The 12,648-nt window shown below is 43.8% G+C and overlaps 1 protein-coding gene across 1 annotated transcript in view; it reads right to left on the reverse strand.

Moving 5' to 3' along the window:
- LOC147011855 (ras-related protein Rab-4B) overlaps window positions 1-12,338 on the reverse strand; it is a 51,260-nt gene extending 38,922 nt beyond the window's left edge. The window contains exons 1-2 of the mRNA XM_085857284.1: window positions 12,138-12,338; window positions 8,550-8,608 (exon numbers count right to left, since the gene is read on the reverse strand). Of these exons, the coding sequence (XP_085713410.1) occupies window positions 8,550-8,608; window positions 12,138-12,151 (73 nt within the window). The 5' untranslated portion in view covers window positions 12,152-12,338. The remainder of the gene's footprint in view (window positions 1-8,549; window positions 8,609-12,137) is intronic.
- Between the last annotated feature and the right edge of the window lie 310 nt (window positions 12,339-12,648).

The following is a 12,648-nucleotide window of genomic DNA, read 5'->3' on the forward strand; positions in this document are numbered from 1 at the left end:
TTGTTTTTTTTGCACGATTGACGTCACAATTCTTCTTCGTTTGGTATGCCGTCACAATCGACGCTGGGGACCTGAGTATGTGCCTTTTCAAGGTTTGATATCGTTCTTCATCCGTTTCAGCTGTTTCCCAAGTGTTTCCCAAGGTTTGAAAGCTGTTTTTTTTTCCCAAGGTTTGAATTAATTGTTCAAATTATTAATTAATCCCAAGGTTTGAATTCCCCCAAGGGTTTGAAAGCTGTTTTTTCCCAAGGTTTGAAATAATTGTTGTGCTTGGTAGACATTTGTGAATACATTTACAGAGAGAGAGAGAAGCGAGAGAGGAGAGGGGGGAGAGAGGGGAGGGGGAGAGAGGGGAGGGGGAGAGAGGGGAGGGGCGAGAGGGGGGCGAGTGAGAGGGGCATCACAATTCAAGAGAGGGGGAGAGAGGAGGGGGCGAGAGAGAGGGGCATCACAATTCAAAAGAGGGGGCGAGAGAGGGGGACGGGAGAGGTGGTGTGAGAGAGAGGGGCGAGAGAGGAGGGGCGAGACTAGGGGGGAGAGAGAGGGGGCGAGAGAGGGGGCGTCACAAGAGATGGGGCGTCGTCATATCAATCCAGTCGTCGTCTACGAGTGCAAAGGAATGAAGCTGCACATACTGGCATGCACCTACGGGCACGCACTACTACCTACTGATTATACACAGGTCTGCGACCAGAAAATTGTTTCATATTTATTGGGTGAATTTGATCAATTTTTACCTGCCGATTTCAAAAATGACAAAGAAATGATCCGATCACGTATAGTTTCTTTACAAAATCGATCATTGCGTTTTACCAGTGTGCCAGAGTTTGATTATTGTGTTTTACTATTTTATCCTAATGTAATATCCCCTTTCTCTAATCCCATTACTATTTCTTTACAGATCTGTACATGATTGCAAACAATAATGGCTTCTAGAGGATGTGCAACCAGCCCGGACAAATGTTGTTGCATTTGTGGCGAATTTATGACTAAGAAACGTCAGAGATACATTACTTACTTTGTTAAAAAAAATCCTACTATGCCTACTTTGGTGTGAAATTAGGAGACCAAGATAAGACATGGGCTCCTCATAAGGTCTGCTCAATTTGTGTTGAACTAAGACAATGGACAAAATGTACAAAGAAGTGTTTTCGTTTTGGGGTTCCAATGATATGGAGAGAGCCTAAAAATCACAGTGATGACTGCTACTTTTGCTCATGTAAGGTACAAGGACACAATTCAAAGAGCGTGAAAAACATTGTTTATCCAAATCTTCCATCTGCATTGTGACCTGTTGCCCATGGACCAGATGTTCCAGTCCCATCACCACCAGGAAACCTTGAAGACATACACTTAAGTTCTGAGTCAGAAAGCAGCAATACCAATGATGATGTAAGACTTCAATAGTGGTAAAAGTGAAGAACCTCAACTATTCAACCAGTGTGAATTAAATGATCTAGTGAGGGACTTGGGACTTGCAAAGGTGTCAGCAGAGCTTTTAGGCTCCAGACTTAAATCCAAGAGTCTTTTAGCTCCTGGTGCAACATTCTCTTGATATCGTAACCGAGAAAAAGTGTTTGTTCCGTATTTTGCTCAAGAAAATGATTTGGTTTATTGTACAGATCCATCAGGACTAATAGAAACGTTTGGCATAAGTTACAGCCCTAATGAATGGAGACTCTTTATTGACTCTTCAAAGAGAAGTCTTAAAGCAGTTCTTTTGCATAATGGTAATAAATATGCTTCCATCCCTGTTGGACACTCAGTGATCATGAAGGAGACACATGAAAATTTGGTGTTACTCTTAAACATGATTAAATACAAAGATCACAACTGGATGATTTGCGGCGACTTGAAGATAATTTGCATGTTACTTGGACAACAGTCAGGCCACACAAAGTTTCCTTGTTTCTTGTGTGAGTGGGATAGTAGAGACAGGGACCTCCATTGGTCTCAAAAACAATGGCCAAGTAGGGATACGCTTACACCAGGGACAAAGAACATCCTTCAAGAAAGCTGGGTGAATCCAAAAAGGGTTCTTTTGCCTCCTCTACATATAAAACTTGGCCTGATGAAGCAATTTGTAAAAGATTTGCCACAGAATGCAGAAGGCTTCAAGTATTTGTGTAGTAAGTTTCCTGCTCTATCAGATGCCAGGTGTATTTGTTGGACCAGATATAAGAAAACTCGTCAAGGATGAAAATTTAGAAAACTCTTGGTGATCCTAAAAAAGATGCATGGATTAGTTTGAAAGATGTGATGAAGAACTTCTTGGGTAATTACAAGGATCCAAACTACAAAGACATCATGGGAAGAATGCGAGAAAAGTTCGAGGCCTTAGGATGTAAAATGAGCCTTAAAGTTCATTTCCTACATGCCCATTTGGATTTCTTTCCGGAAAATCTAGGGGATATGAGTGAAGAACAAGGGGAAAGGTTTCATCAAGATATGAAGGAGATGGAAAGAAGATATCAGGGAAGATGGAATGTCAGTATGATGGCCGACTACTGCTGGATGTTGCATCATGAAAGTCCACCAAATGCTCACAAACGAAAAAGTTGCAGGTGTAGTTTTCAAGTGAGAAAGAAGAGATTTTGAGATGCTGAACCTAAAAAATGATTGGAGCACTTGTAAAGAATCTATTGTCTTACTTTTTAATTGCATTTGTGCCATTTCTCTTTGCTAAATGGAGTACCAAATGTATTTTTATTAGTTTCATTTTGTCTTACCACATGGGAATTTACCTAAAATTATTGTATATTTCATCATTAATTTGTAAGAAAACCTTACGTGATGGAGAAAAACTGTTTTGATATTTTGAATTAGCACCCCAAAAATATATAAAGTAACATAAAATTATCCAAATTTTTTTTTTAAGTTCCATTTTGCAGACCTGTGTTATAATTCCAGCTATAATTCCAGCAGTGTGTGTGTGTGACCGCTGTTTCTCGACAACCACTGGTCCAATCTAACTGAAACTTGCCAGGTATATTGCTGGGGGCCCTGTGGATGTGCCTTTTCAAGGTTTGATGTCAATTGGACAAGTGGTTCCCAAGTTATGGCCATTTATTTACCAACCAATGACAAGATTTGTTGCTGCGTGGGCGTGGCCGATGGGGAAGAGAACCTCAGCCGCGATCCCCATTACGGGTTACAACGTACGGACTTCCGGATAGTGATGACTTAGTGTATTCTAATAATTTCTCGATTTCTTATGCCCATTTATAGATAAACACAATGCCCCAATCCAGTCATCGTTTACGAGACCGAAGGAACGGCTGTGTGGTTGTTTGAAAGTTTTTTTTAAATTATTATTTTTTTTTTTTGCACGTACGGCCAGGCACATAGGTTTTTTTTTTTTTGCTCTTCTCTTCTCTGTGTTTTTCCTTGCGATGACATTGCGAAAAGGCAAAATACCTTGGCGCACGTGACAGCGAAGGAACGGCCTGTGTGGTTGTTGTTTCTGGCAAGCGGTTTGAAAGTTTATTTATTTATTTATTTTGCACGTACGGGCACACACGTACGGGAACGTACTAGTCTACCTATAATTCTAGCAATCTCTCTGTGTCTGTCTGTCTGTGACCACTGTTTCTCAACAACCACCAGTCCGATCTAATTGAAACTTGCCAGGTATATTGCTGGGGACCTGAGTATGTGCCTTTTCAAAGGTTTATATTAATCGGACAAGTGGTTCCCAAGTTATGGCCATTTATTTACCAAACCAATGACAGGACACGGTGCTATGACATCACAATTGACGTCACAATTCTTCTTCTTCGTTTTATATGACGTCACAATTGACGCCGGGGCCCTGTGGATGCGCCTTTTCAAGGTTTGATATTAATCGGACAAGTGGTTCCCAAGTTATGGCCATTTATTTACCAAATCAATGACAGGACATGGTGCTATGACGTCACAATGGATGCCACAATTATCAATCAAGTTTACTATTAAAAAAGATACATACTGTGGTGAAAATTTCGTTTCGATCGGACTTACCGTTCCTGAGAAAATGATTTTTAAAGTGAAAGAACCCGAAAATTGCCGGCAGAAAAAGAAAAATAATAAATTATATTATCTATAATTCCAGCAATGTGTGTGTGTGTGTGTGTGTGTGTGTGTGTGTGTGTGTGTGTGTGTGTGTGTGTGTGTGTACGTGTGTGTGTGTGTGTACGTGTCTGTGACCGTTGTTTCTCGACAACCACTGGTCCAATCTAATTGAAACTTGCCAGGTATATTGCTGGGGACCTAAGTGTGCGCGTTTTCAAGATTTGATATTAATCAGACAAGAGGTTCCCAAGTTATGGCCATTTATTTACCAAACCAATGACAGGACACGTTGCTGCGTAGGCGTGGCCGTTGGGGAAGAGAAGTTATGTCGGGAATCGTACCTTTTTCTATTAGCTTTGCTTTTCCAAGTCATTATATTGTTACAGTGGTTGAAATTCACAGAACACCATTCAGGTTCCCCAGAGAACAGTTATTTTGATAAGTGTGTGTTCCAGGTTAGATTTCCCCACCGACGTATGAAGGGAATTATTGATGTGCCGGGCTGTGCATCTTTGAGTTAGCCGTTATTCTTTCTCTATCTTTTATTTTAACCAAACAAACATCTTCTCATCGCAATACCATCACGTCCTCCTCGACAGCGGCAAAGTGCCGTCGGAGCGAACTCGTGCCGTGACAGGCAGGGCGATTTCAACCATGTCTGCATGTGATCAACCGCTTTCACGGCAAAATCAGTGCGAACTCGTGCCATGACAGGCAGGGCGATTTCAACCACGTCCGCGTGTGATCAGCCGCTTTCACGGCAAAATCGGTTCAGAATGGCCTTACCCTCTGAAGGAGCTGACCAATCAGAAGTGAGAGGGGTGGGGCCAGCCTGGGGTGAAGGTTCAAAGGTGAAAGGGGGAAGGCGCCGATGACGGGTGGCGAAACCTTCGGCGGCTTCTCCCCTCAGGGCTATAAAAAGCCATGTTAGGACGCTGACAGTAGAGTTCGTTCGTCGGAGGGGCGCAGTGAGTTCGTTCGTCAGAGGGGCGCAGTTCGTCGTTGGAGCCAGCCAAGTCCGCAGTTCGCTGGAGAGTTCGCCAGTGCAACCAAGGGAGCCAGTCGGAGTTCAGGGGGTCCAGGCAACTGACCCTGAAGCGGTCGGGCGAAAGACCCGTTCACTCCTCCAGTGCGTCGTCGGCTAGGCCCAACCGACCAGGCCGCAGTGAAGGCCGGATGACCGAGGGGAACCATACAAGCTGCCCGTCAAACTGCCCAAGCGACTGGCGCGTTCGCGACGCCCGGACCGAACGGAGACACTAGGGGTCGCCGATCACGAAGACCATCGAGTCACCACCAGGGCGGCGAGTAACCTGCCCGCTCTCTCAGGGCCTGTTCCAGTCATCCCAGCCCTGAGTGCATTAAAGGCTCACGAGCCTGATTCTGTTCTTTCTTGGGTTTTGCATGGAAGTCTGTGGGCCCTGTCTTATAAGTAGAATTGTTAAGTGCACGCTTGCGTACATAATAAATAGATATCGGCTGTAGGCTTTTGCTCATGTCTTGTCCCCTATCCTCCCATTGACCGCTTACGTGTGAGAATAAATCACCCATTGCTTGAATGTCACCTGCTCGTTGCGTCCCTTCCTGTATTGACTGCCATGGTGCGATCGGGATATTAACTGGCTAATTAAAGCCAATAAAACGTACATCTGGTCCGACGGGACTTGGCGATATAAGACCGCTCGGCATTCGCATACGGAACGAGCTGCTTAAGCGGCTCGTTTTCGTGCAGGTCCCCTTCAAGGTATAAACTCCCGGTATTTCTGTCCGCGCGAATAATTAGGTATATCGATAATTCGGCGATTGACCCTGTAACACGTGGACAGAAGAATTGGCTGGTTTATGATGCATTAAGGCATCTGTGACTGGATTTCGGCGTTGATCCAGAAAGTCACGACTGGATTGCGGCCTTCGGCGGACGTGCGACCGCAATTTGGCTAGAACGGTAAACCTGCACGCCGAACGCGGCGGAAAGGACAACAATACGTTTTTGCAGGCTTGGTGATAATCAAACTATACTCTTGGCTGGCTGCTTGGGAAGGGGGGCATTAGAACAGTGTATGCAGAAAAATGATTATAATTGACCTTGAGTAATTAAATGGAGCACTGTGAGAGCAGGGTTAGGGAGTGAACCGTTACGTGCTCTTATCTCTACTTCTGTTCCACCATTCCCGTAATGAAATGAGCCAACTGCTTGCAGCTGGTTAGGTTGAAAGGACAAAATGTGAGATAAACATTTGTCCAAAAATAAAACCGAGGATATAAGAGGGTAATAGAACCGTCTCTGACAGTGACGGCACCCTCCGAGCATCCTCAGTTACTGTAATTGATGTTCCTGGTGTTGCCGTGCTCCGTGCACGTACCTTGGTAAATAAACAACAACATTTCTCTCAAGTACATCATCTGTCTTCATACATTGGTGAAGGGTGATTGACGTTTACGACAGCAACAACGTACGGACTTCCGGATAGTGACGACTTACTATATTCTTTCTTAATTTTTTTCTCGATTTCTGTACTTTCTCGATTTCTTTCTCGATTTTCTCGATAAATTATAGAGAGATAAACATGCACGTACGGCCACGCACGTACAGGCACGTACTAGTTATTCAAAATGCCTCACATCACTGGAAAACGTGGGGACAGGAATACTGTAAATGGTGGAGACTTGTAATCCCGTCTGCCACCTCAAGGCGGTGCTACATGGCACATATTTCGAAAGAGAATTTGCGTTCCTCTCCCCCCACCTAACCCGAAGACCACCGGCAAATATAAAAACACCCTTATGTGCTAATTGGAGTCATGCTGATCCTACGTTGCAAGTCTTGATGTAATCGGCCCGCAACTGCAGGAGGAATATCGTGACAGACAGACAAACAACGGCCTGTGAATTTAATATAGCAAGGTATCTCGACTGAAATCTTATCTCGAGTCCACACGCTTCGATCCAGGTCGGTCGGTCCATTACGGGAAACTTAATACATTAGAGACCGGTTGAGCTTGCTTGTCCTTGAGCATGAATACGGAAAATGACCTAGTGTAAGAAAATGATGGTCCAGAGAGCTATGTCCATGTCCTCCCTCTTCTCAATAGACCTTTCAGATGCAATATGTCCTCACCCACTGAATCGACTGAGACCTATGTGGCGTATGTCACATCCCGATGTATACTTGCACCCCCAACTCACGATGTCATTGTGCACCGTTTCGGCGTTTCCCCTGACAAAAAACTACCCTTCAACACCATGATAATTTACCATTTCCATGGTGCACCATTAAGATACCACCTACTCAAAGATCATATATACCATCTGTATTTAATTTTACCTTAGGCTCATGGAGGAGCTTCAACACAAATCACATCCAGGACAAATATATTAGTCGACGTCAATGTACTTTTCTGTGACTAATAAGGACACAAATCACGTGAATTTTTTAAAAATCTTGCGGTGAATTGTGAACGAGTAGAAAATGGACAAATATTTGTGGTATACAGGATTTGAACCTGGTTTTTACCGACATCGTGAACCAGTGTAGGTTCATGTGGGAATACCAATAGACCAACCCGAGAAGAGTGCAAAAAAAAGAAAAGAAACGATAAGGCAATTTCTCGAATTCGACGTCAATGCAGTACGTCTTAATACCTGTATATAAAAGCCCTGTGTATTTATTTCTCTGTCACACAGGAAATGACGTCACGTTCATCACCGAAAGGGAACACACGTAATATCAGTGTTGGTGCCATTCGCCATCCAAAACTTTCTCAACACGGATCTGAATTTGGGTTGATTGCATGATCATTTGGGTTGTTTTCACAACTATAATGCTGGAGGGTGAGACGTCAGTAATTTTTTTATTTGAAGGATACAGTGAGTAATTTTATTCAGTCATTTCAAATTAATTCCATAATCACTTTGATATAAATAGCCTGGTGTTGGCGCAGTGGTTAGGGCAGCGGATTGGGATCCAAAAGGTCCTGAGTTCAAACCCTGTTGGGCCACTGAATTAATACACCAGGGGGTTGACTCAGCCTGTCATCCTTCCGAGGTCGGCGAAATGAGTACCAGTATACTGGGCCGGTGTATACCCCGGTTAAATAGGTGTACCATATCCCTGTGTCGTAAGAGGCGACCAGGGTTGCGTCAGGAGGGGCATCCGGCGTAAAACATGTGCCAAATCACTATGCGGATCATACGGATGATCCGCTGTGGCGACCCCTAACGGGAGCAGCTGAAGGAAGAAGAAGAATCACTTTGATATAAATAAATATATTTCTAAAATAATCATACTTTGCTTCATGAAACCAAAGTAAACGCACAAGCCTGAGAGTTATATTATTACACAACTATGCTGTCATGGTGGTGATCTTGCCCTCCTCCCTCCCCCACCGCTATTTTTGATGGGTTTTGCACGAGTATATCTTGAAATATATGAAGTTCTTTCCAACCACTGACTCACTCACTCACTCACTCACTCACTCACTGATATTAAAGATCGGTACCTTCCAGGTGATGTAGAAAGCCAAAAGTTTCCTTGCCGATGGACGTCGAAGCCGGCACACTGGGGAAAAATAATCATAGAATCGTCGGAAAACATCCATAAATGAAAATAAAAATTATTGAAAAAATAAATGAAAAAAATGCAGTTGAGTGACCTGAGACAATGGGGAAGCACGGTAATTGAATGTGCTGACAGATATCAAAGCCGATACACCAGGAAAAACCACAGAATCATCGTAAAGCATCCGCAAATGACCAAAAAATGACAATAAATACACGAAAAAAAAATAAAATGCAGGTGAGCAACCCGAGAGAATGGGGAAATACGGTTCGTATGCTTACAGTGTGTAAGATGCTGACACAGTGTGTAAGCACACCCCATAAATACTAATATATAAAGCTCTTTCTAACCACTGACTGACTGACTGACTGATATTAAAGATCGGATGACAGGCAGAGTCAACCCCACCTGGTATTAATTAAATGGCTGAGCGGGATTTGAACTCATGACCCGAGGATCCTGAGCCCCCCACCCTCACCATTAAACCAACACCAGGCATATATATTTATGTACACATACAGGGGAGGATCCAGATGGGGAGGGGGGGTCCTGGGGGGTTGGACCCATCTTTTTGGAGGAGGGGGGATTAAAAAAAATCATCACCAAATCCCCCAAAAGGTAATTATTTTCAAAAAAAAATGCGTGCATGATGGAGGCTCATGAAAGAGTGAGAGTGGAATGGAAAAGAACAAAATGGCAAGGGGGAAACCCCAAAAGCAGAATTGTCAGCTGGCTTTGGAGGCCAACGTTGAAATGTGATTTGCCCAAGAAAATGAATGGCTGACCCAGGAGTTTGAGTGGGATTGTTGACCTCAAGCTGACATCAAGAGGATTGTAAATAAAGCAAATGGGAGGTTGTGCCACAGATCCTTTCAGAGAGAGAGAGAGAGAGAGAGAGAGAGAGAGAGAGAGAGAGAGAGAGAGAGAGAGAGAGAGAGAGAGGATGTGAGATTTGTCAGGATGGAAAGACGTATTCCAAGTGTTTGACCAGCTTGTGATTTTGTTAAGGTCAGAAGAGAGGGATGATGCTGCTTGTCTGCTTATCTGAAGGATGGGGGATGTCACAGTAGAGGGTAGAGCCGTTACCAAGTTTGTCATTACCAAGTCCAGAGGAGAGGATGAGCCATTGGGAGAAAACAGCGTTGTGAAAAGTCACTGATTGGATGAGGCCCATATGTGAAAAACACTTGATTTTGGGCCTTACCGCTAACAGGCAAGCATTCTAGACAATAAAAAACATCATTCAGAGTGATTGTTGAAGAGGATTGTTGAGGAGTTGACAGAGCTACACTGTAGGTTCCAACTCAATCTCATCAAAATTAACAACAAAAAGTGAAATAAAAATGATTTTACAATTGAAACTTGTGATTGTTTTTGCCATCTCAACGTGTAGCTAACGTGGTTTGCAGATGCTCAGAGCACACTTGAGAGTATCTACAATCCCAAAGCTTCCAAAGTCCTCAAGCGGACCCCAGACCACACGCTTCGTGGCTTCACACTCACAGTGTCTGGCAGAGTATGTATCCATTCCCTTGATTTCTGGATCCCCCCTTTCAAAAACCCTTAGATCAGACCCTGCACATATATATATATATATATATATATATATATATATATATATATATATATATATATATATATATATATATAATGTGTACTAGGTTTTGTCTAATATCGTGTCATATGGTGTCGGTTCTATAATAGTCAAGGATGTGATGCTGTTTTTCTCAGGCGAAATAAATTTAATTCTGAACAGTCTTGTCTCGAAATCATTTATTCCCACAACTTGTGACCATGACGTTTGAAGCTACTAGATAATAATTTTTTTAACATGGAACGGTGTTAAGTACAATGCCAGGTTATACCAGCAGGGGGAAGCATTCATCAAAATGTCAGACAAGGAAACTGGCACTGGAGAGGGAGGACATTTGGCCCATCGAGCCTGTGTCATATTCTCATCACATCTTTATCTCTCACGTTAAATACCTGATGTGAACGTACAGTAGTTACACTTATATTAGCCCGAAGTCCCGCAAACAATGTGGCCGACTCTTCTGAAACAATAAAGTGAGATGTTTTACGTCCATGACCCCTAGGCAAACAGGAAAGCCAGCTTGATGTCCCTGTCTGAGAAAGGTGTCTTGGAGATGCAGCAGCCCCCATGCAAGCACCCACCAGGACGGCAGTGTTAAGTCGGATTCGATTCCACAGTGAGTCCTGCTTTGTCCCACCAGAATAGCATTTTTTTTAAGTCGGATTCGATTCCACAGTGGGACTTGTTTTACCCTACCAAGCTGGAGCTTTTTATTTGGAGTCGATTGCATAGTGGTACTTGATTAGCCCCACCAGGATGGCAGTTTTTAGTCGGATTTGATTCCATAGTGGGACTTGTTTAACCCCACCAGGCACTGTTTAGTCGGATTCGATGCAACAGTGGGACATGTTTTGCCCCACCAGGACTGCAGTTTTAAGTTGGAGTCAATTCCACTTTGGGACTTGTTTAGCATGACCAGTGCGGCAGTTTTAAGTTGGAGTCAATTCCACTTTGGGACTTGTTTAGCCTTACCAGGCCGGCAGTTTTAAGTCGAAGTCGATTCCACTTTGGGGCTTGTTTGGCCTTACCAGGCCGGCAGTTTTAAGTTGGAGTCAATTCCACTTTGGGACTTGTTTAGCATGACCAGTGCGGCAGTTTTAAGTTGGAGTCGATTCCACTTTGGGGCTTGTTTGGCCTTACCAGGCCGGCAGTTTTAAGTCGGAGTCGATTCCACTTTGGGGCTTGTTTGGCCTTACCAGGCCGGCAGTTTTAAGTCGGAGTCGATTTCACTTTGGGACTTGTTTAGCATGATCAGTGCGGCAGTTTTAAGTCGGAGTCGATTTCACTTTGGGACTTGTTTAGCCTTACCAGGCCGGCAGTTTTAAGTCGGAGTCGATTCCATCGTGGGACTTGTTTTGCCTTACCAGGCCGGCAGTTTTTAGTTTGATTCCATTCTACAGTGGGACTTGTTTTACCCCACCAGGACGACAGTTTTAAGTCGGAGTCGATTCCACTTTGGGGCTTGTTTAGCATTACCAGTGCGGCAGTTTTAAGTCTGATTCGATTCCATCGTGGGACTTGTTTTACCCCACCAGGCCGGCAGTTTTTAGTTGGATTCCATTCTACAGTGGGACTTGTTTTTTGAAAAATGATATAAAAATTTGCACCTGAATGGGGGTTTCTAAACACCCCTCTTGTATGTAGAATGCTGTGAGTTGGGTTTATTTAGTAACGTGTAAATATCCAAAGATTGCATTTTAAACGATTAGAGGGGAATCAAGATTATTGGAGGATTTAAAATTTTGGATTTTTGCTTTGCAGGGTCTCAGGGTTTCACGGAGGAGCTTTCACCTGTATTGCATGTCGGACAACAACGTTCGTTAGGAGCTGTCAATGTGTTTTCACATCAATTACAAAGACATTATGGGACAATTGATTTATAAACATAATCTTGAGAGAGGTCTTTAAACTCGTGTTCCATCTGCAAGGACTTACTTGTGGGCAGTCATGATCCTAAGGTGGAGTTTTGCAAAGAGTCCACCAATGTGTGCCAGTCAGTCCATCTGCCGTCTTCCTGCCTCCTGATTCTCCACCCGAAGTCTGTCATCGATGATCTTGCTTCTGCAAGCGATCGAACAAAGGCTGCAGATAGCAACAACCCCCGCACGAAAATTATTTAGGACAACAAAAACAAATGGATACATACATTCCCTGGGGGGGGGGGGAAACACACACACACGCACACACACTCCACACGCACACATACACACAAACACACACCCACGCGCACACACACACACACACACACACACACACACACACACACACACCAAACACACACACACACTAAACACACACACAAACACACACACACGCACACACACCCACGCACACATACACACAAACACACACCCACGCACACACACACCAAACACCCATGCACGCACACACACACACACCAAACACGCACACACACACTAAACACATACACACACAAACACGCACA

The sequence above is a fragment of the Eptatretus burgeri genome, chromosome 15 (assembly GCF_056783735.1).
Source record: "Eptatretus burgeri isolate ZD-2024b chromosome 15, Ebu_testis_v1, whole genome shotgun sequence".
Taxonomy (NCBI): Eukaryota; Metazoa; Chordata; class Myxini; order Myxiniformes; family Myxinidae; genus Eptatretus; species Eptatretus burgeri.